The sequence below is a fragment of the Geotrypetes seraphini genome, chromosome 1 (assembly GCF_902459505.1).
Source record: "Geotrypetes seraphini chromosome 1, aGeoSer1.1, whole genome shotgun sequence".
Lineage (NCBI taxonomy): Eukaryota > Metazoa > Chordata > Amphibia > Gymnophiona > Dermophiidae > Geotrypetes > Geotrypetes seraphini.
In genome coordinates, this window is record NC_047084.1 from 381422178 (window position 1) to 381449229 (window position 27052).

Genomic DNA, 27052 nt, shown 5'->3' on the forward strand with positions numbered 1-27052 from the left:
TTTTCTTGGGGATAAGAAGTACCTCAAATTGAACCCCTTGCCCTTCTTCTGCAGTGGAATCTTTTCTATTACATTGAGCTGAAGGAGGGCTGAGAGTTCCTGGTGAAGGAGGGCTCTCTGAAGGGAGTTGAAACAAGACTCTCTTGGAGGGTGGTTCAGTGGTTTCTTCTGCAGATGAAGGGTATAGCCTCAGCTCACCATTTGATGTTATGAGGGTCCAGCGTTGTTGGTAATGGATGAGCCTGCCTCTATAGGGAGAGTCTGAGGTGTGGGCTAAGATATACCAACTAAGCTCTCTAGGACTAGAGTATCAAACAAGGATACTGGACCAGGAAAAGGCGATAGAGGGTTCGAGACTGAGTGGACAATTTTTGACAAAAAACCCAAGGTCGCAAAGCAGGGGCCCAGGGAACTGACAAAACCAAAGAGCAAGAAATGGAGGAAACAGTCGGAAGGACATCCAAAAAAGGGGAAGCAGGCTGAGGACGAGATAGACACACCACAGGAGGGAGATGAGGACAAAACAGACACACCACAGGAAGAGGATAAACAAAGCGAGGCCTGGGGACTGGCAGCCCATGAGGGGGTAGGCAGGAACACCAAACCACGAGGAAAACCAACAAGGAAGGTAAACAACCGGGACTTAAATTGCCTATACACAAATGCTAGGAGCCTAAGAGCCAAAATGGAGGAGCTAGGAGTCATAGTCAGTAAAAAGGACTTAGACATAATTGGAGTCACTGAAACATGGTGGTCCGAGGACAACAAATGGGATGTGGTCTTACCAGGGTACAAACTCTACAGGAGAGACAGGACACACAAGAAGGGTGGAGGAATAGCGCTATACATAAAGGACTCCATTCCTTCAACCAGGATGGAAACAGCAATAGGGGCGGACAACTTGGAGTCACTATGGGTTAAACTACCAGGAGGTAATGGAGCTGACATAAAATTGGGACTGTACTATCGCCCACCAGGACAACCGGAAGCAAACGACCAGGACCTGGAGACTGAATTAAGGCAGGTATGCAAAAGCGGAAGTGTGGTGGTGATGGGGGACTTCAACTACCCTGGCATAGACTGGAGTATTGGACACTCAAACTCCACAAGGGAAACAAAATTCCTGGAAGCTATAAGGGACTGCTTCATGGAAAAGCTGGTCATGGAACCAACAAGAGGAGAAGCCACTCTTGACCTAATCCTCAACGGGCTAGGGGGAACGGTAAAGGAGGTGGTAGTACTAGAGCCACTAGGAAACAGCGATCACAACATGATCCATTGCAAGCTAGAAATAGGAACACCAAAAGTAAAGAAAACCACATCGACAGCACTCAATTACAGAAAAGGGAACTACGAGGCCATGAGGAAAATGGTAGGAAAGAAACTCAGCAAGAGCTCAGGGAAGATGGAGACCGTAGAAGAAGCCTGGTCCCTGCTCAAGGACACGGTACACGAAGCACAGAACCTGTACGTCCCCAGGTTTAGGAAAGGGTGCAAGAAGAATCGAACAAAGAACCCGGTGTGGATAACAAATGCAGTAAGAAAGGCGATAAGTGACAAGAAAGCATCGTTCAGAAAATGGAAAAATGACCAAACCAAGGACAAACAAGATGAACACAAAAGGTACCAAAAGGAATGTCACCGAGTGGTAAAGAAAGCAAAAAGAGAATATGAGGAGAGACTAGCAGAGAAAGCAGGAAATTTCAAACCATTCTTCAAGTATGTGAAAGCGAGACAACCGGCCAGGGAGGAAGTGGGACCATTGGATGATGGAGACAGGAAGGGAGTGGTAAAGGAAGAAACAGAGATAGCTGAAAGGTTAAACAAGTTCTTCTCGTCAGTCTTCACGAGAGAAGACACATCCAATATTCCAGAACCCGAAAAGATCTTACATGGAGACCAGGATGGGAAACTGGTCAAACTAGAAGTAAGCCGGGAGGAAGCATGTTTGCAACCTATCCTTGAAAACTGGAGAGGTACCAGAGGACTGGAAACTGGCGAATGTCACACCTATCTTTAAGAAGGGATCGAGAGGTGACCCCGGGAACTACAGGCCGGTGAGCCTGACTTCAGTTATAGGGAAGATGGTGGAAGCAATGATCAAGGACAGCATTTGCGAGCACATCGAGAAAAATGGCCTACTGCGGACAAGCCAGCACGGATTCTGTAAGGGAAGGTCGTGCCTGACAAACCTTCTGTACTTCTTTGAGGGAATAAGCAGTCAGGTGGACAAAGGGGAACCCATAGACATCATTTACCTCGATTTTCAAAAGGCCTTTGAAAGGCTGCTTAGGAAGCTGTGGAACCACGGGGTGGGCAGGGATGTACACAGATGGATCAAGCACTGGCTGTCAGGTAGACTACAGAGGGTCGGAGTAAAGGGCCAATATTCTGACTGGCGGGGAGTCACGAGCAGTGTGCCGCAGGGATCGGTGCTGGGGCCGCTACTCTTCAACATATTTATCAATGACCTGGAAACGGAGGCAAAGTGTGAGGTTATAAAATTTGCAGACGATACCAAGCTCTGCGCCAGAGTTAGGACCAGGGAGGAGTGTGAGGAACTGTAAAGGGACCTCGATAAGCTGGAGGACTGGGCAAACAAATGGCAAATGCGCTTTAACGTAGATAAATGCAAGGTCATGCACATAGGGAAAAAGAACCCGTTGTTCGAGTATAAAATGGGGGGGGAGATTGCTGGAAGACACCGGACTTGAGAGAGACTTGGGTGTGCTAGTGGATCCATCCATGAAACCATCCGCACAGTGTGCAGCAGCCTCGAAGAAAGCCAACAGGATGCTGGGCATCATCAAGAGGGGCATATCAACCAGGACGCGGGAAGTCATCATGCCGCTGTATCGAGCGATGGTGCGCCCACATCTGGAATACTGCGTTCAATATTGGTCGCCGCACCTCAAGAAGGACATGGCAGTTCTTGAGAGAGTCCAAAGGAGGGCAACGAAACTGGTAAGAGGGCTGGAAAATTTCCCATATGCTGAGAGGCTGGATAAACTGGGGCTCTTCTCTCTGGAAAAGAGGAGGCTCAGGGGGGATATGATAGAGACCTTCAAAATACTTAGGGGCATAGAGAGGGTGGACAGGGACAGGTTCTTCAGACTAAAAGGGACGACAGGTACGAGGGGGCACTCAGAGAAACTGAAGGGAGATAGGTTCAAATCAAATGCAAGGAAGTTTTTCTTCACCCAAAGGGTCGTGGACAAATGGAATGCGCTCCCGGAGGAAGTGATCTGGCAGAGTACAGTACAGGGATTCAAACAGGGATTGGACAGATTCCTGAGGGAAAAAGGGATCGTGGGGTACTGAGGGAGGTGCTGGGGTGTTGCATAAGTATAGACAGCTCACCAGGTCGTGCAGGTGCAAGGCCGGAGGGTTAGGACATTGATGGGAAGATAGGACTTCGATGAGAAACCTAGGGGGCAAAGGGGCCCCTTCTGGTGATTAAGGCAGGTCATGACCTGTTGGGCCGCCGCAGGGGCGGACTGCTGGGCGGGATGGACCTCTGGTCTGACCTGGCAGAGGCACTGCTTATGTTCTTATGTTCTTAAGTCCTCCGTCAGATAGACAGACTAAAAAGCGACAAATCACCAGGTCCGGATGGCATCCACCCAAGGGTACTAAAAGAGCTGAGAAACGAAATAGCAGAAACTTTTCGCAAAATATGTAACCTTTCCTTAGAAACAGGGGAGATCCCAGAGGACTGGAAAATAGCAAATGTCACGCCCATCTTCAAGAAAGGATCAAGGGGTGACCCGGGAAACTACAGGCCGGTGAGTTTGACCTCGGTTCCGGGAAAGATGATGGAAGCACTGATTAAGGACACCATCTGCGGCCACATAGAAAAAAATGAGTAGCTGAAGGCAAGCCAGCACGGCTTCTGCAAGGGAAGGTCATGCCTCACGAACTTGCTGTACTTCTTTGAGGGAATAAACAGACAGATGGATAAAGGGGAATCCATTGACATCATTTACCTTGACTTCCAAAAAGCCTTCGACAAGGTACCCCATGAACGGCTGCTTAAGAAGCTGTGGAACCACGGGGTGCAAGGGGATATCCACCGTTGGATCAAACATTGGTTGGCAGGCAGGAAACAAAGGGTTGGAGTAAAGGGCCATTACTCAGAATGGCAATGGGTCACGAGTGGAGTCCCACAGGGGTCGGTGCTGGGACCGCTCCTGTTCAATATATTTATTAACGACTTGGAGACAGGGACGAACTGTGAGGTCATTAAATTTGCGGACGACACCAAACTCTACAGCAGGGTTAGAACCAAGGAAGACTGTGAAAACCTGCAAAGGGACTTAACGAGATTGGAAGACTGGGCAAAAAAATGGCAAATGAGTTTTAACACTGAGAAATGCAAAGTCATGCATGTAGGGAAAAAGAACCCGATGTTCAACTATAAAATGGGGGGATCGTTGCTGGGGGTGAGCAAACTTGAAAGAGACCTGGGGGTGATGGTAGACACAACATTGAAAGCATCAGCACAGTGTGCGACAGCCTCAAAGAAAGCGAACAGAATGTTGGGTATCATCAAAAAGGGTATCACGACCAGGACGAAGGAAGTCATTTTGCCGCTATATCGGGCGATGGTGCGCCCACATCTGGAGTACTGTGTCCAGTACTGGACGCCGTACCTCAAAAAGGACATGGCGGTACTTGAGGGAGTCCAGAGAAGAGCGACAAAGTTGATAAAGGGTATGGAAAACTTCTCATATGCGGACAGATTGGAAATGCTGGGGCTATTCTCTCTGGAAAAGCGGAAACTTAGGGGAGATATGATAGAAACCTTCAAAATCATGAAGGGTATAGAGAAGGTAGACAGGGACAAATTCTTCAGGCTGTGGGGAGCCACAAGCACAAGGGGGCACTCGGAGAAATTGAAAAAGGACAGGTTTAGAACAAATGTTAGGAGGTTCTTTTTCACTCAGAGGGTGGTGGACACATGGAACGCGCTCCCGGAGGCTGTAATAGGCCAGAGCACGCTACAGGGGTTCAAGGAAGGTCTAGATAAGTTCCTAAAAGATAAGGGGATTGAGGGGTACAGAAAGAAGTAGAGGTAGGTTATAGGATTAGACAGAAACCACTTCACAGGTCACGGACCTGATGGGCCGCCGCGGGAGCGGGCCACTGGGCGCGATGGACCTCTGGTCTGACCCAGTGGAGGCAACTTCTTATGTTCTTATGTTCTAAAATGACTGCTGCTGCTTAGGTTGAGTAGGTGCAGAAGTTTTCTGTTGCCTCGGGTGTTTTGGGGTAGATACTCACATAGAAGCAGGAGGCTGACTGTATTCATTTCTGGAATAGTATGAAGAATGCCTAAAGGAGCTTGAAAAATGCTTAGGCTGCTGAGATTGTTCTGTTTTTGAGGAGGACAGAGTGGTCATACAGTCATGATGTCTTTTTCTCTTTTATCCTCTATACGGGTCACCAAACAAGTCATCCCCCTTGCAAGGTATGTTGGAAAGATGGTCTTTAATATTGGCATCCAGATCTGAGATTCTGAGCCAAGCTTGTTTGCACTTAGCGATGGACACCACTGAGGTGTGAGAGGCTACATCGAAGGTATTGTAAACAGAGCATGCTGTATATTTCCTGATTTCCAGGAGATAAGCTGAGAGATGTTTAGAGGATATGAACTTGTCATAAGTGGACATCCTCTGGACAAGGGACTTCACGTAAAAGGACATATAGTGAAGTAAAGAAAGTGATAGGAGACAAGAAAAAATAATTTCGGAAGTGGAAAAAAGACAAAACCGAAGGAAATTGGAGAGAGCACAGGCAGTATCAAAAACAATGTCACCGAGTAGTCAGGAAAGCCAAGAAAGAGTATGAGGAGAGACTGGCCAACGAAGCAAGAAATTTCAAACCATTTTTCAGATATGTGAAAGGGAAACAGCCAGCGAGGGAGGAGGTGGGACCCCTGGATGAGGGTGACCGGAAGGGAGTGGTGAAAGAGGAAAAAGAGGTGGCTGGTAGGCTAAACGAGTTCTTCTCATCGGTCTTTACAATAGAAGACACATCCAGTGTGCCAGAACCAGAAAAAATCTTCAGGGGAGATCAAGAGGGGAAATTATCATGCATGGAGGTAAGCCTCAAAGACGTTCTCAGGCAGATAGATAGATTAAAAACTGACAAAGCTCCGGGCCCAGACGGGATCCACCCGAGAATACTGAAAGAGCTCAGAGATGAAACAGCAGAGTTACTGCGGCATATTTGCAACCTGTCCTTGAGAACAGGGGTAATCCCGGAGGACTGGAAGATAGCAAATGTTACACCGATCTTCAAGAAAGGATTGAGAGGCGACCCGGGAAACTACAGACCGGTGAGCTTAACCTCTGTTCCGGGGAAGATGGCCGAATCACTGATCAGGGAAGGTATCAATGAGCATATAGAAAAAAAATAATCTGATGAGATCAAGCCAGCATGGATTCTGTAAAGGCTGATCATGCCAGACGAATCTACTGCATTTCTTTGAGGGGATAAGTAAACAATTGGACCAAGGTGACCCCGTAGACATCGTATATCTAGATTTCCAAAAAGCCTTTGACAAGGTGCCCCATGAACGCCTACTGAAGAAACTGTGGAGTCACGGGGTGGAAGGGGACGTGCACAGATGGATCAAAAATTGGCTGGTGGACAGGAAGCAGAGGGTAGGAGTAAAGGGGCACTACTCTGACTGGATAGGGGTCACAAGTGGTGTTCCGCAGGGGTCAGTGCTGGGACCACTGCTGTTCAATATATTTATAAATGATCTAGAAACGGGGACAAAGTGCGAAGTTATCAAGTTCGCGGATGACACAAAACTCTCCAGAACGGTCAGAACTGTTGAGGAATGCAAAAACCTGCAGAGCGACCTGAACAAACTGAGTGAGTGGGCGAAAAAATGGCAGATGAGCTTCAATGTGGAGAAATGTAAGGTCTTGCACATAGGGAAGGGGAACTCCAGGTACAGCTATACGATGGGAGGGAGGGTACTCGGGGAAGGCAGCCAAGAAAAAGATCTGGGGGTATTGGTGGATAACACAATGAAACCGGAGGCGCAATGTGCAGCGGCCTCAAAAAAAGCGAGCAGAATGCTGGGCATTATCAAAAAAGGTATCACTACCAGAACGAAGGAAGTTATCCTGCCACTGTATCGAGCAATGGTGCGCCCACATCTGGAATACTGCGTCCAATACTGGTCGCTATACTTCAAGAAGGACATGGCAATACTCAAGAGGGTCCAGAGGAGAGCAACGAGGATGATAAAGGGTATGGAGAACCTCTCATATGCCGAACGGTTAGACAGGCTGGGGCTCTTTACCCTGGAAAAGCGGAGACTGAGAGGGGACATGATACAGACTTATAAAATCATGAAAGGCATAGAGAAGGTGGAGAGGGACAGATTCTTTAGACTAGCAGGGGCAACTAAAACAAGAGGTCACTCAGAAAAACTGAGAGGAGACAGATTCAAAACGAATGCAAGAAAGTTCTTCTTCACTCAACGGGTGGTATACACCTGGAACGCGCTTCCCGGAGAGGTGATAAGCCAGAGTACAATTCTGGGGTTCAAAAAGGGACTGGATGACTTCCTGGAAGTGAAGGGAATAACGGGGTACAGATAGAGGTTTACCTCACAGGACACTGAGCAAAGAGGGTATGGACTTTTTAGGTTAGATAGGGAACATTTTCAGGTCATGGACCTGGAGGGCCGCCGCGGGAGCGGACTGCCGGGCGCGATGGACCCCTGGTCTGACCCGGCAGAGGCAATGCTTATGTTCTTATGTATTTTGCTCATGAGCATGGAGCCCTGGAAGACTCTGCAACCAAACTTATCTAGTGTACTGTCCTCTCTGCCTGGGGGAGTACTTGTGTAGTTCCTAGAACTGTTAGCTTTCTTTGATAAGGATTCCACTACTAATGATTGGTGCGACAACTATGGTTTGGCAAATCCAGAGGCAGACTGAAGCTTGTAAAGGGAATCCAACCTCTTTGGAGCAACTAATATACAAAGGGGAGCTTCCCATTTTCTGAGCAAGGCCTCCTTCATAAAGTTGTGTAGAGGAACCTTCAGGCAGTGCTTGGGCAACTCCTTGTAGTCACTTGCCTCTCTGCTTCAGACTCATCTAAATTAGAAGATTCTGCCCCATTTGCCTGATAAACTTGGTAAAGGACAGACTGGCAGGGGGTAGAGTCTGATCAGGCAGTGAAATTGAATCTGAAAGACTGCCATCAGAGAAATCATCACTGTAGTCAGACTCGCTAGAAACAGGAAGAGATAAATCAATCATAGTCATCATATTGCTCCATAGACATGGAACAGTGGTGGGAGTGACGAGAGGAGCATCTAGCAGGACGTCTGGTTGCACTATGTCTGGGAGTAGAGCTGTGATCTCAGGGGAAGCATCAATGTGCTGTAGAGAAGACTGTCTCGAGTCAGATGATATGCTCCGCCCCCAATGACGATGCAGCTATAGACGCAGGTGATAGGTGCATATCGATGCATTCATTAAGTGTAGATAATACACATGTGGGAGTCTGAGAGTGGCTGTCTGCAGTATCTTGCTTACCTTGCTCAGATCCAGTCGAGGTTAGGGGCGTGTTGACAGGATTTAGCACAGTGTGAGACTGCAGAAGCCCGGTTAGCCCATTCCACAGCAGCATTTTCAGATAATCTTGAAGAGCAGAGGCCTGTACAGTAGTCAGTATATTTGATGCCTGTTGCTGGAACTGGAGCACCTGTGCGGTTGGTGGGACAGAATGTGCTTGCTGCTGTAGAGATAGCACTTGAGGGGCGAGCAACACAAATTGCACTCGTTGCTGCACAGATCCTGGAATTTGTGCCTGTGTGGTAGTCAGCACACAATGTGCGTGTGCAGAAGCATTGGAGGAGGAGCAGTGCTTGTGCTTTTTCACTTGGTTCTCCCACCCGATAGCGGCAGCATCAAAGTAGCTGAGGTAGAGCTGGACGTTGAAGTTGACAGCCCTGGAGTACAGCTGAGAAGAGGAGCCTCAGCATCAGAGTTGGCCATTCTCGATGCTGCTTCAAACCCAACCCAAAAATTTTATAAAAATACCGGGAGGTCAATGACCCTGAGAGAAAAAACGCCAACACAAGGTTCGTCAGCATGGAGTGGGAGGTTAGTAGGCCAAGGTCTTTTAGTAATGCTGGGAAATAAATAAACTGAAAGAATATTTAATACAAAAAACAAACAACATGGTCACGTGAGCTAGCAGTGGGCAGGAGGGCACTCACACATGTGCGATATGGACAGTCTTAATTTCTTAAAGTGACAATTCACTTTAGACGGTCCATGCTGGGTTCCGTGAATGACGTCCCCCCTCCCCCCCATGTGAGAATATGCTACATGCTTGTCCTGGGATAACTGCACTACAGTATTCACCTGATTAACAAAAAAAGACCACACCCCAAAGCATGAGGATGTCTGGTGAGACACCAGTAAAAGATGTAGCAACACTGCCTAGTGGAAAACAAATCCATATTTTGCACTCACCAAAATGAATTAAAAATTGGCATGAGCCTAACATTGCAGCCTTGACAGGCAGAACCCCCCCCCCCCCAACTAAAACGCTGGACAAGTCAGACGAAAGTTTTAGATGGGTGTGTACTTTTACCTTTTCTCTGAGTCTCTCCTGTTGCTCCTTTCGTGCAAGCCTTTGCCTTCGTTCATTCTCATCTTCAGGCACTTAAAATCAAAATAATATGAAATAAGGCTCACTTGCACTGTCTATTTAAAAGCTTTTTAATACTGACCCCTACAGGTTTCATGGCCGTCTATGAGGTGATGCTGAAAAGTTCTCAGTCCAACCAACCAACTTCCTAAATTCTGAGTGCTATTTTGCCACCGTAGCTGATAAGGGTATTATCTTATTTCGTTAAATGCCAATTTGCAGAAACAAAATTCTGTGATTTGACAGTTTCAAATCATTGATTGAACTATATTCACGTCATTCTCTTCTTGGTTGGGCTGAGAACTTTTCAGCACGCCCTCGTAATAACTTTAATAATACAATCTGAGATTCATTCCACCACAGAAATATAATCTGCATGTGTGTGTATATTTTGTATATTTCTAGTGAAAAGGGTATAGTATTTTTCCAAGTGGGTTTCTTCCCTTCACCCGTGAGGGTTGCAGAAGACATCGTCTACATTTTGTAGCTCTGCCTCCTTATACCACTGGGCAGTGCCTGAGCTCCTCAGTTTTTCCTTCTGCGACTTGACAAGGTGTCTTTTCATCTGCTCTGCATCTGATATCAGAGAGAAGGTCAGTCAGAAGGAAGTGCAACCAGACTCATGAAATCATGAGACAACAAAGGTAGAAAAAATGATCGAAATGTATCAGTTAGGAGAATTTATATCTGCTCTCTATATTTTGCACTATATTTGTCTATTTTTCTATAGTTGTTCCTGAGGTGACATTGCATATTTTAAAGTCATCTGCATTAACATCTTTGAAAACCCCCCCAAATATAAATGATAATTAACATTTCTCTGCATACATTGTGCTTTGTGGTTTTTTTAAATTTTGTGGTTACCATTATGTATTAATAAGATTATATTGTGTGTATATGAAAAATGGATGGAAGAAATTACATTACAATAGTAGTATTATTATGGGGCGGAGTTTGGGCGGGAGTACTCGGTTGGTATTTGTTAGGCTTAGGGGGTACTTGGCTTGAAAAGGTTGAGAAACACTGGTCCAGAGGACTGTAGTGAGTACCGGCTGCGCCCTCCCCCCCCCCCAAAGATATGTATGGAGCTAGTCGAGGGTTTCAGGCTCTCAGAGCTTTTCTAAAACACAGACCAAAAAGACAAGCAGCTGAATATCTTATATGCTTGTCTGTAGCAGAAATCTTTTCCATGGTCCAGCTGCAGTGTGAGCTGATGCAGGCACAGCACAAAGCAGCTCTGTGAGCACAGTCTATTGTTATCTATGGGAGACTTCAAGGTGGTTCAAAAACTGGACTTTTGAGGGTCTCTGGGGCTTCCTATAGGGTCTCACTCCTCCAAAAAAAAAAAAAAAAAAATTTTTTTGGATGTTTTATATAGCTCTCCCAGGCCGTTTTCTGGCACCAAAATGCTATCACAGAAGCCATTTTGGATTTCCCAATTTTATTTTAAAAGCCTCTATCTGCCTCAAAACTCCTCATTTTTTATAATAAACAATTTATTTGGGCTGGCTGATGAGTGCGTCCATGTGTCATGAGTCACGTGAGGAGGGTAGAAGCACTGGGATTCACCCCCTCTGGTCCCTCTAGGGCAGGGCTGCCCAAGTCCGGTCCTCGAGATCTACTGGCAGGCCAGGATGAACACGCATGAAAGAGATTTGCATACCAAAAAGGCAGTGCAGGCAAATCTCTTTCTTGCTTATTCATTGTGAATATCCTGAAAACCTGGCCTGCCAGTAGATCTCAAGGACCGGACTTGGGCAGCCCTGCTCTAGGGTCTTAAGAGTCACAGGAAGCTTATTTGTTGGGGCATAAATCTCCCCTACAGCCCTTAAATGGTGATTCAACATCTGTGGTGAAACACAAATGTAGCAATGCCTCTAAACCCAAGAGGACACAAGAAGTTCTCCTGCAGAGATCCTCAGAGGATCCAGGTCAGGGATTTGACTGTGCATTTGGTGCTAGCCTGGGTGGCACCAGGGGAACTCCTAGCCTTGCTAGATTTGATGGAGGCCTACTTACATATTCTTATTTTGTAAGTTTGATGTTTGAAGCTAATGCGAAGTATAAAGCATCAGCACAATCTGGAGTATCGCCAGTAGTGGTGCAATTCCCCAGTGGAAAGCTTTACCACAGGAACCGGAGGTCCAGTCAGAAAAGGACTGGAATGACTGGGGGGGAGGATACTCATAGAGGATTCCGGGTCTCAGGTGGGTAATAAAAACCAAGAGTCTGTGGTAGCCTAGGCCAGGGAGAGGACCCAATGGTGAGCAGTCTTTCCAACAAAATAATCCAAAAGAAAGGAAAACACCCCACGAACAAACTAGGTAAACCAAAGCAGGAATGGGGAAGGGACTGAACACATCAACCTAAGGAACAAATACAATTTTATTATAAGCAAAAACAACATAAAATCATATCATATATGTAAAACCAAGCCTTATAAAAATGTCCAAGTCTTGTGAACTTTGTGGCTTCTGTAGAGAAGCCTTCCTCAGGGGGCGGCCCAATAGATGGCGTTCAATGAAAAACTCTTCAAATGACAAGGCTTAAACTGATGGTAAAGCTGGATGGAAGAGGGCGTATAAACCACCAAAGACGCCATGGAAACTTGCACATAGCAACAAGCATGTAAGTGGCTCTAAAAGCTTGTATCTTCAGGCTGCCAGTCAAACCAATAAATGCAACCAAGACCACAAACCCCCTACTCCGCACGTGTCGATGATAGGAAGGAAACACAGCCGGCACCCGATAAAGCCCTCAGGACCGGCATGGGGCCACACAGCCTGCGCTCAAGCTGTGCATAACCACGAGCGATCTCTGCTGTGAAGGAACAAATTGTTAGTGCAGGTTGGCTAGGCAGGTTCCCCTAAGGGTTGCCCTACTAGCTACAGACTCAAACCAAAGAGGCTGCGTCTTCTCAGTAAGAGCTGTTCCAGGATTACTGGGAACCTCTACAGCACCGTAAGCCTCACAATCCGGATAAAATTTCTGGAAATAATAAAAATTATCTCGGAGCAGATTAGAATACTGCCTTCCAACTTGCATGTAGAAGGAACAACTGGGGAGGAGCTGGAGTGCAGTCCAGAGATGGAGGTGGAGTCTAAGAAAATTTAACTCCTTCTATACAAACTTGCAGTTGGAGAAACGTATTACCCACTTGTCGTCAAGACTCCTGTACCCTTTGAACCAGAAGAAGTGATTTGTGTGCATTTCTACTGTCTAAAACAGTTTCTTCCAGGATGTGTGCTAAATTGAGCCAACATTTTGAAATGTTGGCTCCTAAGCTTACAATATAGAAAAATAAAATATTAATAATAAAAAGAAATACAGTAAAAATGAAAAAAGATCAATACAAATATTTTTGGAATAGATAAAGTTTTCAGGTGCCTTCTAAAAGAAGAATAAGAAGACCATTCCAAATCTGAACAGCTTGAAATATAAAAGGAGCCTCCTAATATCTTTTTCAAATGTACACATCTAAACCAGGGGTAATTCAATTTAAAAAAAGTCTGTAGATCTAAAAAGTACAACTTGTAGGAGGAAAAATACAAAGAATAAATGGCAAGACTACTGAAAACCTTTAAAACAAAGCATGCTAATTTTAAAATGAAGAGTGAAGAGAAATGAACAGTGGAGTATGGAGTAGCATGAATATAAATACTGTATATACTCACATATAAGTCGATCCAAATATAAGTCGAGACCCCCTTTCCCCCCAAAAAAAGAAGTAAAATGGTTGACTCGAATATAAGGTGGGCAGCTTAATATTCAAGTGCCCTGCCCTGTCAGGCTCTGTACCCAGCTTCCTTTCTGCCATGCACTGCACTCCCTGTCAGACTCTGCACCCAGCTCCCTTCCTTCCCTCCCTCCCTCCCCTAGCAGGCATTGCACCCAGCCCTCTTCCTTCCTTCCTTCCTTCCTTCCTTCCTTCCTTCCTTCCCTCCCCTGTCAGACTCTGCACCCAGCACCCTTCCTTCCCTCCCCATCAGACTCTGTACCCTCCCTCCCTCCCAGGCTCTGCACCCTGCTGCCCTCCCTGTCCTAGCTTCATACCTCTACTGCGGATCGCTGGTGGAGGTGTAGCGGGCAGGAGCGAACTTTCCAAGTTCCTGCCCCGCTGTTAACTGGCTGCCGTGAATGTCTTCAGCCACTGAGAAGCACAAGCAGGTGTGCGATTTGGCGATGCTGCTCAGTGCTGAGCGGCTTCCTTAATGGTAAGAAGGTTGTAAGCCGTAGATCTTAAAGTCCTAGTTTGATTGTATGGAATAAGTAAGTTATTTATAAATTCAGGCTAGTTATTTGCTCCAGTTTTAAAGGTAAGTAAAAGAATTTTGTAGGTGGTCCTATGTTCTATTGGTAACTTTAAGCACTTTACAATTTTATAGAGCCTGTTAAACATAAATTAAAAAATTAATTTGCACACGTCACTTTACCATGACCGATGATGAACACATCACCCCAGTAAGGGCACGAAAAAAATAAAAAAGTAGTGCCTTGGGTGTTTGAGGTCTGGTGATAAAATTCACTTGATATGAGTTTGTTCTCTATTATTTTTGCGTTATCTGTAAGAATACACATCAGCATAAGTGCTCATCTTATTCCAAGGAAATCATACTTGAAAATGTTAAATAATAATGGTGAGAGCGGTGAGCCCTGGGGCACGCCACATATCTGAAAAATGTCCATCTTTTCTTACTGGCCTCCCAGCCAGCAGAATAAATATTGTAAGCATTTGCAGAGGCTCAATGTTCCCACGCCGTCTGAGGAATCTTCCCTAGCTCAGCAAGAACAAAGGACACAGCAGACAATGCTGAACTTATTTTCCTGAGGTAAACTTCACATTCACAGTCATCATCATTTATTGTTTCTAAGCTACTTTTCCATACAACAACAAAAAAATCTTACATAAAAGCATCATCGTGCACACACAATTCAAAACAAACAGAAACATTAATACCAATGCTCACTTTATTACTTTGACTCTTACCTAAAATCAATCTCATTTTATTTGTATACCCAAATTGTTTAGTCAATGGTAAATATATTTATCTCTGTAACAGCACTATAGCTAAACTGTTGTAACTGACAGGAGCTTCAGAAAAGTTTGGCTGGGGCTAATTAGGGAAGAGAACTGTCAGGAAAGCAAGAAAACCCTATTATGGCTGTAAAACAACCAAGTCCACCAATCAAAGTAGAACTCTTTTTAAGTTCTGGCGCTCTCTAACTAATATTGTATCTAAAACTGATCATTTCTCATCTCCTTCTGCTAAACTAAACTAAACTAAGCCTTAGGTTTATATACTGCATCTTCTCCATGGAAGTGGAGCTCGGCATGGTTTACAAAGCTTAAAAATATAAGAAGGGAGGAGAAAGATTTACAAGAGTATATGAGTAGAAGGAATATAAACAGGAGAAGAAATGATCTTATGTTAGAAAAAATGATTATATGTTAGAAAAGAGCCAGGTTTTCAATTGTTTGCGGAATAATTGGAGGGAGCCCAGGTTCCGCAGCGGGATAGTGAGATCGTTCCAAAGGCCCGTGATTTTGGAGACGAGGGACTTTCCCAGTTTGCCCGCGTAGAGAATACCGTGCAGAGAGGGGAAGGATGGTTTATGTCTGTGGGCGGATCTGGTGGTAGCAGGCCTTGAGGCGTTAAAAGATAGTGGGATTAGGGACGGAAGGATGCCGTGAATGATCTTGAAAGCCAGACAGGAGCATTTGAAATGAATTCTGGAAAGCACTGGGAGCCAGTGAAGATTGGTAAGTAGTGGGGAGACGTGTTCGAATTTGCGTTTTGCAAAAATCAACTTGGCTGCAGTATTTTGGATAAGCTGGAGACTGTGGAGACTTTTTTTTGTAAGGCATAAATAGTCTGCTGAAACTTTAGCTTGTTTCTTTCAAGATAAAATCTCCCTTATTAGACAATCTTTTCCTACAAGTGAAATTGAATATTCTACCATACATTTCAAACATGCTACAAAGGAAATTCCAACTGATCGCTTTTGGCATTCATTTTCCTCAGTTTCTGAATCTCAAGTCCTCCGACTATGTGAAAGGATGAGAAAATGCAAATGCTCACTGGATCCTTTCCCATCTTATCTATTTCTCAATATTCCTTCCCAAGCTATTATGTGGCTAACTGCTCTACTGAATTTTTCTTTGGAAAATGGTTATTTTTCACATTCTATGGGACAAATAACACTCTCTCCTCTTTTAAAAAAAAGAGGATTTAGATCCTACTGTCCCTTCTCACTATTGTTCAATTGCTAAACATACCTCTATTGACAAAAATTTTAGAATCAATTGTAGCTAGCCAAATTCTCTCTACTTCAACCATTTCAACATGGGTTTCGCTCTAATTTCAGTACCGAAACCCTACTGATTTGTCTTCTCAAAAATTCAACAAATTCATTTTCAAAATAAATATTCTATTTTACTCCAGTTTGATCTAGCTGCAGCGTTTGATGTGGTTCATCACGATATTCTCCTTCAATTACTTTCAGATATAGGTCTTCATCAAGTAGTTTTGGACAGGTTTTCCAAATTCCTTCTGTATCGCTCTTATTCAGTGAATTTTGAAGGTAATATTTCCGACTCTTGGCAGCCTTCCTGTGGAGTTCCTCAGGGATCTCCACTCTTTCCAATTCTATTTAATCTTTATATGACTACCCTTAATATTTTTAAGTTGTCTACTTGGGAAACTTTATTTACTTATGAGGACGACATTTTCATATTGATAGAGATAGATCCGGACACTACTGTATCTAAAGTAAATCTCTGTATCTCTAAACTTCAAGCTTGGGCCCAGTCTGTCCGGATGAAACTTAATGCATCTAAAACCAAATTATTATGGCTAGGCTCAAAATTGGATTGCCTTCTTACTTCTGTAACATTGACTTCTGGATCTTCCTTACAAATTGAGTTTTCTGCCAAGATTCTGGGAGTCCTCAACTCCTCGCTTTCTTTCAAGGAACAAATTAACTCTGTGATTAAGAAATGTTTTTTTATCCTGCATATGTGAGGAAGGTCAGACATCTCTTTCATCACCGTCACTTGCCTTTATAGATTACAACTGGTCCAGAATACTGCTGCTAAATTGATTTTTGGGAAACCTAAGTTTGATCACGTGAAACTGTTGCTTCAAAGTCTTCATCGGCTCCCTCTTTACTTTAGAGTTCAGTTTAAATGTGCTTGTGTTATTTTTAAAATTCTTTATGGTATCTTCACTCCTCTAGTTCCTTTATCCTGAAATTTTTATAGATTCTCTTTTACAAGAGGCGACCAACAACTTAAACTATCTCTTCCTTCCAGAAAAGGGATTAAAGGAGTTAAGATTTTTGGTCAATCTCTGATTTTTAAGTTTCCCCAACTTTGGAATAATCTTCCGCTCCTTTTAAGATGCTCTGGTTCTCTTCCATTCTTCCGTAAACTCTTGAAAATCACTTTATTCACTAAGGGGCTCATAATCGAAAGAGAAAAACATCCAAAAACCGGCCTAAGTCGGCACTTGGACGAACATTTCTCAAAAACGTCCAAGCACCGAAAATAAAAACGGGTTTTGGATGTATTTCTAAACAACCTAGGCCTTCATAGTGCCGCTCAACGTCCAAAGCTAAACGGGGCTGTTCGGGAGGCATGTCGAGGGCGGGAGTTGGGCGGGACATGGGCTGGCTTAGACTTAGTCGTACAGCATGTATAACCGAAAGTTATACAGCCCAGGATCAACGGAACTTGGATGTTGTGACTTAGACCAGTGTTTTTCAACCGCTGTTCCGCGGCACACTAGTGTGCCGTGAGATGTTGCCTGGTGTGCCGTACGGTCAGGGCCGCCATCAGGGCAGTACCACCAGTCCTGCATTCAGGGGCCCCGGGCTCCCCCAGGGTCCTAGGCCACAGTCTAGGGAGAGGGGCGATCCGCCCCACGTGGACAGGAGAGAGCTGGACGGGGGACCCGCGGAGTTCAATACATCTCGAGCCGCGAGGCTCGTCTTCTGTTCCTGCCTGCCCTGCAGCTAACATATAGCCGATCGCAAGCGTTCCCCGATGTCAGCGCTGACGTCGGAGGGAGGGCTTAAGCAAAGCCTGCCCTCCGACGTCAGCGCTGACGTCGGAGAATACTTCCGTTCGGCTATTTGTGCGCGGCAGTGCAGGCAGGAAGCAGAAGACAAGCCTCGCGGCTTGAGCTCGTTTTGCTGAGAAAGTTGCAAAGATGGGCTGGGAGGCAAACACGTAACACAAAAGGGGGGAGGGAGTGCGTTTTGGACACAAGGCATGAACTTGGGAGAGAGGAAGGGAGGGAAAGAGATGCTGAGGTGGGGGAGGGAATGCGTTTTTGGACACAGAAGAAATGGACTTGGGAGGGAAAGAGATGCTGAGGTGGGGGAGGGAATGAGTGTTTGGACACAGAAGGCATGGACTTTGGAAGAGAGGGAAAGAGATGGTTGTGTACACGGGGAATAGAAGAAAGGAGAATTTTTGGTCATAGGGAGGGAGTGAGGTACAGATAGTGGCATACCAGGGTGGGGGGGGGGGCGGTCTGCCCCACCCCGGGTTTACATCCCAAGGGGGTGCACAGCTGGCCACCCACCAGTGTTGTCCCTAGGCCGGCAAACTGCGGCTCTTTAGCCACTTGAGTGCCACCGCCGCCATCGGGAACAGGCCGGCGCCAAGTTCTCCCTGCTTTTCCCTGTGGGGTCGGCCAACTCTCGCCACTCGCGTCAATTCTGATGTCGGAGAGGACGTTCTGGGCCAGCCAATCGCTGCCTGGCTGGCCTAGAATGTCCTTTCCGACGTTAGAATTGACGACGGGTGGCGAGAGTTGGTCGGCCCCGCGGGGAAGAGAAGCAGGGAGAACTTGGCGACGGCCTGTTCCCGATGGCGGCGGTGGCACTCAAGTGAATTACTTTATATATAGTCAATATAGGCACAGAGTTAAATTTTTTAACATTTTCTAATGGTGGTGTGCCTCGTGATTTTTTTCATGAAACAAGTGTGCCTTTGCCCAAAAAAGGTTGAAAAACACTGACTTAGACCATGTAAAACATGGTCTAAGTCACAAAAACCCACCTAAAGTCACCAGATAAGCACTGCAAACACATAACACAGACCCCCACACACTACCCCAGTGATCACCAACCCCCCCCCACCCCCATAAAAATTTTATTCACAACTTTAAATTTTAGCCTCCAGACCATTATCACCTGGCTGCCTGGCATAGAAAGCCTAGTCATCCAGCCCAGGGGCAGCTTAAGTCGTCTTGGGGATGGGTTAGGGACCCATAGAGAGAAGGACCTATGCCCATAAGCCCCTGTAATCATTGCATTGATACTTAAACATGTGCAATGCCCTATACACCCCCAAAACCCTTTTTTACTGGCATATAAGTGGCTCCTGCAGCCATAAGGGCTATTGAGGTGGTAGATAAGTGGGTCTAGGGGATTCTGGAGGTGGTTTGGGGGGGCTTACCATGACCTATAAGGGAGGAGAAGCCATGGCACCCTTTTTGTGAAGTTCATAGCAGTGCCCTGTAAGGTACCCCAGTATTTAGGTGGCATATCTGGGTGTTCAATCCATCATTTTGCAGACTCCTCACACGTCCAACAGGGCTTGTTCTAGGCGTTTTGGACTTGGACAGAAAATTGGACGGAAATGTGGTATAAAGATGGACGATTTAGCGGCTTTGAAGTATAATTAGATTGGTAGGACGTATAATTAGACGATTTTCGAAAGTAAAAAAAAGTTGGACGTCTCTTTCGAAAATGTGTCTTAGGCTCTTTTTAACTTTGGATGACTTGTAAGATGGACGTAAATGGACTTAGACATCTCTTTCGATTATGCCCCTCCACGCACTTTAGAAATTAATTTTTTTTCGAAATCTTTCTTCCTATGGTTCTTATTTGTTTAATTAACTATTGTAAACCGAGTCGAGCTTTCTTAGAATGAAGACTCAGTATATAAAGCCAAGCATTAGATGAGATTAGGATAAGAAGATAAAGAACACCAAGCTGGATCTCATGATCTGACTAATGGTTATAAGGCCCTATATGGAATAGCTCCTATATGGTACAGCTCCTCTCTACTTGGTTAACAGATTTTCTTTAGTTTTATATAATTATAGTAGAAAACCCACGCCTTGTTTAATTTTCATTCTGTTAAGGGTTGCAGAAGCAAGAAATGTCTTCATCACACTCTAGCATTCCAAGCTGCTTCCCATGATAAAGAATTCCGAGTAAACATATTCCTATAAACATTTTAAAACACAGCTGAAGACCTACCTTTTCTCCAAGTATCTGATTAACTAACTTATTCCACTTTCCGCATTATGGGCTCCTTTTACTAAGCCCCATTAGGGCTTTAACGCGTGGAATAGCGCATGCTACTTTGCCCCGCGTGCTAGACCTTAACGCCAGCATTGAGCTGGCGTTAGTTCTAGAAGCACAGCGTGTGTTAATTTCCTGCGTGCGCTAAAAACGCTAGCGCACTGTAGTAAAAGGAGCCCAATGTTTAGTGTTAATAGTCTTTTGTAAATCACGTTGAACTTGTGGTTACGCGGTTAACAAGTACAACGTAATGTCCAACATCCTGCCTCAGACAATGCCCAGGCTAAGAAATACCTAGTAAATCTTCTCACTGTTCCCTCATTGAAACATATTAGTACAATGAGGAACACGATCTTTTCTGTAAGTGCTCCTTTTCTTTGGAACAGTATCCCCAACTACTTGTGGGAAAATACATCACTAATCAAATTTAAGGAAATGCTAAAGACATTCTTATTCTGCTATGCCTTTGTAACCTAAACTGTCCTTTTAAGGACGACTTAGTTTTAAGAAAAAATTTTTAGTATTACTTCCCCATCCTTCTGTTTTTCCCATTAAGTATTTTTTTCTTCTTTCTATTAATTGGAGTTCCGATCCCCTCTTCCCTTTTGTTCCTGTTCGTTTTTTCTCCTTGAATCGTTTTTTTTTCCCTTGGTCTGTTTTAGATTAAATTATACTTTTATTGGTATATTGTTATGGCAGTTTTGTACACTGCCTAGAAGTTTCGAGTAGGCGGTATAGTAAATTTTAAATAAACTTGAAACTTAAACTTGAAACAGTCAAGCCTTCAATTTATACCTTAATACTAGTAAAGGAGTAGTCAAACTTTGAGGCCTGAAAACTACATTAAGGGCCTGGCTTTTTTATTTTTTTTTTAGGGGATGGGGGGAATGCTATGAGAGTCTGGCGTGTGAAGGAAGGGGTAACATAGAAACATAGAATATGATGGCAGAAAAGGGCCAACGACCCAAGTCTGCCCAATCATGATCCCTTCAGGAGTTAGGCGGGAGCAGTGTCCATGGTAAGATCATTTCTACCTCACCATTGTCACTTTTTTCCAAAACAGGCAAGTTCTTGTCACCAAAGACCACAGCTCATTTCACTGCCAGAGGATGGCTGGAAGGTTCCTCATGAGATGGATACGACCAGCAGATTCTAAGTTTACTCACTGCTGTACCAGCAAGACCTTAATTTGCATTCCTGAACCAACACTGAGCTATTTACTTACCTATCACTTGGGAGCTTCTGGCCTGGGTCATAAAATAGGACTGAATCCAAGGAGTCACCACAGAGATGATTAAAGAAAGCAAGGCAAGCACCAGGAAGATCCTCCCAGTCAGCAGAATAAAACTTCTTAGACCTGGAATGAGAAATGTTTCCCAATCACAAATCGGATAAGGAGCAAGTGCTATCCCACTCAAGCAGCATAGGAAACAGAAATGACATAATGAAAGCTTGGATGGCCAGAAGAAAGAGGCGAGATATAATACCTCAATGGTAGATCATGTGCATGGCAATTCTTTACTAACCTGACCATTTCTTTCTTCTATGGTTATATAGTACTACAAACTTAAGATTTACCTTCACTTCCTAGTAGCTAGAGATCTTTGGTATTTACACCATGCTTTTATGAACTCTATCATCTCTGCTAAGAGGTTGTTCCAGATTTCCACCATTGCTTCTTTGAAGAAACAGACCCATATGTTATGTTTCTCCATCGAGCCTCATGACAATGCTGCATGCAGTGAGGAAGGATACTTGCTTTATTATACTCTGTACATAGCACTGGATATTTTTTTCACAATGCCTCCTAATGGTGAGTGGCTTCACTATCCATTCTGAATATTATGCATACATTTCTTAGCATGCAAATTTTCACTCATACTTTTCTTATAATATACTATTAGTTGAAGGGCATGAAAGTTAATTTATAGAGCTGAAATAGACTGAGATGATTGTGCAAAAGATATCCACGGAAGAAAAGTTGGTGGTAAAACCCAAACCTTCTGCACTGAAAACCAATGAAGGTGATCCAAACTTCCTTGCGAACTAACACCAAATGTTATGCAAAAGGGACATATAATAGATGGCAATATAGATTTTAAAAAATCTTAACTGAGTTGCATGGGTGGCTCCTTTAATTCTGTGCATCTAAGTATTATCCGATAACACAACTGTTTCCTGTGTACAATTCAGAAGGTTGTAATTCTTACATTCACCTATCAACCTCATCATGCATATTAAAAGGGAGTTAAAACCCTTAGCACCAGTGACAAAGCCACAGATAGACACAGGACTACACCTATTTTGGGCTCAGGCCCACCCAGCAGCGATGAATCTCTGATGTAGCTGGTGGGGCTCTCCAAGCCCTACCAGCTGAAGACTCCCAGCATCTCTCCCTCCTCAAACCCACGGGCATTCTGGCGTCTGAATGCATAGGGCATTCTGATGCCCTACGGTACCCCATACCTTTTAAAGCCTCTCTTTTTTTGCTGGAAGTAAGCAGAAATTCATAACTGCTAACTACCTGTGCTGGCTATAGGGCTGTAGAGTCGGGCACCAGAAACTGAGGAGTCGAAGGATTTATCTACCGACTCCACAGCCCTGGCTGGCTCTGAGCCACTTCTCTGACACAACTTCCTTTGTCTGCACTGGCAGAACCAGATCAGAAGGAAGGAAACGGCCTGTGCAAGCAGCAAGTATGAGTCACTGCAAAGAAATATAGGCCCAGATTCACTAAAGATAGTGGAGTAAATCACTGTTGGCCAATTCCTGGCCAATTTTAAAACAGCGATTAAGTCATTATCTTCTTTGCACGCAAACTCCCGACTCAAACCGATTGAGTCGGGGCAGAGCCCTGACAGTAACATAGTAGATGACGGCACATAAAGACCCGAATGGTCCATCCAGTCTGCCCAACCTGATTCAATTTAAATTTTTTTTATTTTTTTATTTTTTCTTCTTAGCTATTTCTGGGCAAGAATCCAAAGCTTTATCCGGTACTGTGCTTGGGTTCCAACTGCCGAAATCTCTGTTAAGACTTACTCCAGCCCATCTACACCCTCCCAGCCATTGAAGCCCTCCCCTGCCCATCCTCCACCAAACGGCCATATACAGACACAGACCGTGCAAGTCTGCCCAGTAACTGGCCTAGTTCAATATTTAATATTATTTTCTGATTCTAAATCTTCTGTATTCATCCCATGCTTCTTTGAACTCAGTAGTGACAGGAGAAGCAGCCAAAATTTTTTTTTAAATCGGGCAGATATTTTGTGTGTTTTACACACGCAAAATATCAGCCTGATTTTAAAAAAAATGCAAAAAGCCCCCTCCCCCCCGCCAATGCCCGACACCACTTCAAAATTATGAATTATGACAGGAGGGTTCGCACTCCCTCCTGCCATCAGTCCCACTCCCTAAGTAAGTCCCTGATTGGCTCAGGTGCCTCAGGCCTCTCCCAAAAGAGGAGCCTAAGGCACCTGAGCCAATTGGGGCCTTAGAGGGAGGGTCCGGGGGGGATGGGGTGGGTTTAGGGGGGGTCAAGGTGGGGCTGGGTCCAGGGGTGAGCTGGGAGGTCCGGCAGGGGTTTGGGGAGGGAGATTGGTCATCCCTCCTGCCAGAGAAGAGTTTAATTGCAGGGGGGATTTGGGGAGGGGGAAAGCCAGCAGGAGGGATTGGGTTTCCCGACTGCCGATGAAGAGTTTAATCGCGGGGTGGGGGGGGCGGCAGGAGGGATTAGGCATTTTTCCTACAAAGGAACATTCAGGAAAGGTTCAGGGGATCACGGCAGGAGAGACTGGGCATCTCTCCTGCTGGGGAACATTCGGGGAAGGGGGGGTTTGCCGTGGCTTTGGGCAGGTGGGACTTGGCATTCCTCCTGCTGGTGAAGAGTTTAATTACGTGGGGAGATTAGGGGGAGTGGTCAACAGGAGGGATTGGGCATCTCTCCTGCCGAGGAACATTCGGGGAGGGTTCGGGGGATCACAGAAGGCGAGATTGGGCGCCTCTCCTGCTCGGGAACATTCGGGGGGGGGGCATGGTGGCTTCGAGCAGGAGGGACTGGGCATCCCTTCTGCCACAATTGTTGCGAGGGGGGAGGGAGCAGTTCCAGGATTCTCTAACCAGCATTGTTTATGACTAGGTGCCGGTTAGAGAAACATGCTTTTAGGTGAAGTACTGGCTCCTCATTCGCCTAAAACAGGGATGTCAAAGTCCCTCCTCGAGGGCCGCAATCCAGTCGGGTTTCGGGATTTCCCCAATGAATATGCATGAGATCTATTTGCATGCACTGCTTTCATGGTATGCTAATAGATCTCATGCATATTCATTGGGGAATATTCCTTCCATCTTGTTCCTAGATGCACAAGCATCTAGTAACCCTATTCTACACCCATGTCTGAAAGACAGCCCAATTATATTCTCAGATGAAGTAAAAACATAGGCAACATGGTGGGGTTCAACATGGTGAAGTTCAACGTTGAGAAATGTAAAGTATTACATGTGGGAAGCAGAAACCTGAGGTACAATTATACGATGGGAGTGATGCTATTGAATGAGAGTACCCAAGAAAGGGTCTTGGGGGTAATGGTGGACACGACAATGAAGCCGACGGCACAGTGCGCAGCGGCCGCTAAGAGAGCGAATAGTTTGCTAGGTATAATCAAGAAAGGTATTACAACCAGAATGAAAAAAGTTATCCCACCGCTGTATCGGGCGATGGTGCTTCCGCATCTTGAGTACTGCGTCCAATACTGGTCGCCATACCTTAAGAAGGATATGGCGTTTCTCAAGAGGGTTCAGAGGAGAGCGACACGTCTGATAAAAGGGATGGAAAACCTTTCATACGCTGAGAGATTGGAGGAACTGGGTCTCTTTTCCCTGGAGAAGAGGAGACTTAGAGGGGATATGATAGAGACCTACAAGATCATGAAGGGCATAGAGAGAGTAGAGAGGGACAGATTCTTCAAACTTTCAAAAAATAAAAGAACAAGAGGGCATTCAGAAAAGTTGAAAGGGGACAGATTCAAAACGAATGCTAGGAAGTTCTTCTTTACCCAACGTGTGGTGGACACCTGGAATGCGCTTCCAGAGGATGTAATAGGGCAGAGTACGGTACTGGGGTTCAAGAAAGGATTGGACAATTTCCTGCTGGAAAAGGGGATAGAAGGGTATAAATAGAGGATTACTACCAGGTCCTGGACCTGTTGGGCCGCTGCATGAGCGGACTGCTGGACACGATGGACCTCAGGTCTGACTCAGCGGAGGCATTGCTTATGTTCTTAACTGAATCTTTGGGAAGGTTGTTCAGAATATTGAATATTTTGATACTTAAAAAAAAAAAAAGATTTAAATATAAAATAAAAAATGTTTGAGGCTTGTGCAAATGAGGGCAGAGTCCGTGGGGTATGGGACAAACTGTCCCTGTGTCATTCTCTAGCCTACATTCAGAAATTGAAATTAAGGAGCCAAAAATACCAGCTCATTGCACCGAAGCACACTCCTCCCTCAATATTCGTGGGTTAGGAGCAGAGGCGGCCTGTGAATATTGAAAATTCGCGAATAACTTTTGGCCAGCTCTGACCCACCCCCGCCTCCCCGGACCTTACCTGTTGGTCTAACGGTCTTTCGGGGCAGGAGCGATGTTCCTACGCTCCTGCCCCGTGCAGATCACTCATACAAAATGGCTGCCTTGAGTTCCCGTAGTCTCTCAAGGCGATGATGTGACCTCAAGGCATCCATTTTGTATCAAGTATGAATGATCTGCACGGGGCAGGAGCGTAGGAAGATTGCTCCTGCCCCGAAAGACCGCTAGACCACCAGGTAAGGTCCGGGGAGGTTTGGGAGGCGGGGGTGATTCCGGTTTCAGGAAATCACGAATATATAAAATCGTGAGTCCTAAAACCGCGAATCGGGAGGGGGGGGGAAGTGTAATTTTTTTATTGAGCTACTAAAACAGTGTTTAACTGGGCTGCTCTGTAAGCCCACCTGGAAAGCTCTCCAGCAACCTTCTACCTTATTCCTCCATCCCCACTCTGGTTGTAGTGGAACATTTTCCAGACTCCGATCATTAGTGCATCCCTTTTTTTTAGGTGGAGGGGGGGGGGTTAAAACGCAGATCTCACGGATCTTAACTGCAGGTCCTTAAAAATCTGAGCTCTGTGCCACTTTTAGTCTCAGCATAGGTTATGGCTCTGACAGACCTCTATGACAACACTTTAGCTCTGACGGATCCTACTGCTTTCCCCTCCCTATGCCAAGACTAAAAGTGGCACAGAGCTCAGATTTTTAAGGACCTGCAGTTAAGATCCGTGAGGTCCGCGTTTTACTCCTTCCCTCGTCACAGTGCTCGTGCCTTGCGGCCTGATAATTTGGATCTCTGCAGGGAGAGCGAGTAAATCCTCACGTTTCCTGAGCTTTCCAGCAGGTGCACCAGGGAGCTTCCATCCCAGGAACCAGGTGAGGGAGCTGCCTCGGCCGTGGCGACTGAGGATCGCTCCCCCGCCGTCACGCGCAAATGGTTACCTAAAGCCGAGCCGGTGCCCCAGGGCCACAGCAAAAGCCCAGCCGCCGCCGAGACACAGACCGTCACCACCAGCATTGCTATCCCGCCGCCGCGCCTCATCCTCAGCTCCAGCGACCACTTCAGGGTTTTGGGTTTGTTTGTTTTTCACAGCTGTATCTCTTTCTTTCTAAGGCGGAAAGGCTTTGGGGACTGCTGGGAGTTGTAGTTTCGATTTTCCCACCTTGTGCAGAAAGCGCACGTTTTAAACTTTTTTTTGTTGGCGACCGCCCTCTAGAGGAATATAAGGGTAGTACCTCTGTTGTCCTTTTTTTTTTTTTTTTTTTTTAATCAGCCTTTTCGTTGGGTCTTATTTCTAGGATTTCTTTCTTTCCTTCCTTTTGTAGCAAGATACGTCATCCTTACAAAGGGTGCCTCGCACGCGACTATTCTAAGCTCCCTCTTTCAAGACTAGGGGATGCATCAAATCAACGTCTTTGCCAGGGAAGAGAATGCAAAGTTTCTTTTTACTGTTCCATTCTTCCC

General features: G+C 45.4%; 1 protein-coding gene across 4 annotated transcripts in view; it reads right to left on the bottom strand.

Annotated features, from left to right (window-relative positions):
* UBXN8 (UBX domain protein 8) overlaps positions 1 to 26723 on the bottom strand; it is a 140552-nt gene extending 113829 nt beyond the window's left edge. For all 4 annotated transcript variants that reach the window (XR_004536588.1, XR_004536590.1, XR_004536589.1 and 1 more), the window contains exons 1-3: positions 26530 to 26723; positions 21236 to 21367; positions 9634 to 9704 (exon numbers count right to left, since the gene is read on the bottom strand). Coding sequence is in view for 1 of the 4 variants with exons in the window: in XM_033915955.1 (XP_033771846.1) it covers positions 9634 to 9704; positions 21236 to 21367; positions 26530 to 26629 (303 nt within the window). In the remaining 3 variants the exon portion in view is untranslated. The remainder of the gene's footprint in view (positions 1 to 9633; positions 9705 to 21235; positions 21368 to 26529) is intronic.
* Between the last annotated feature and the right edge of the window lie 329 nt (positions 26724 to 27052).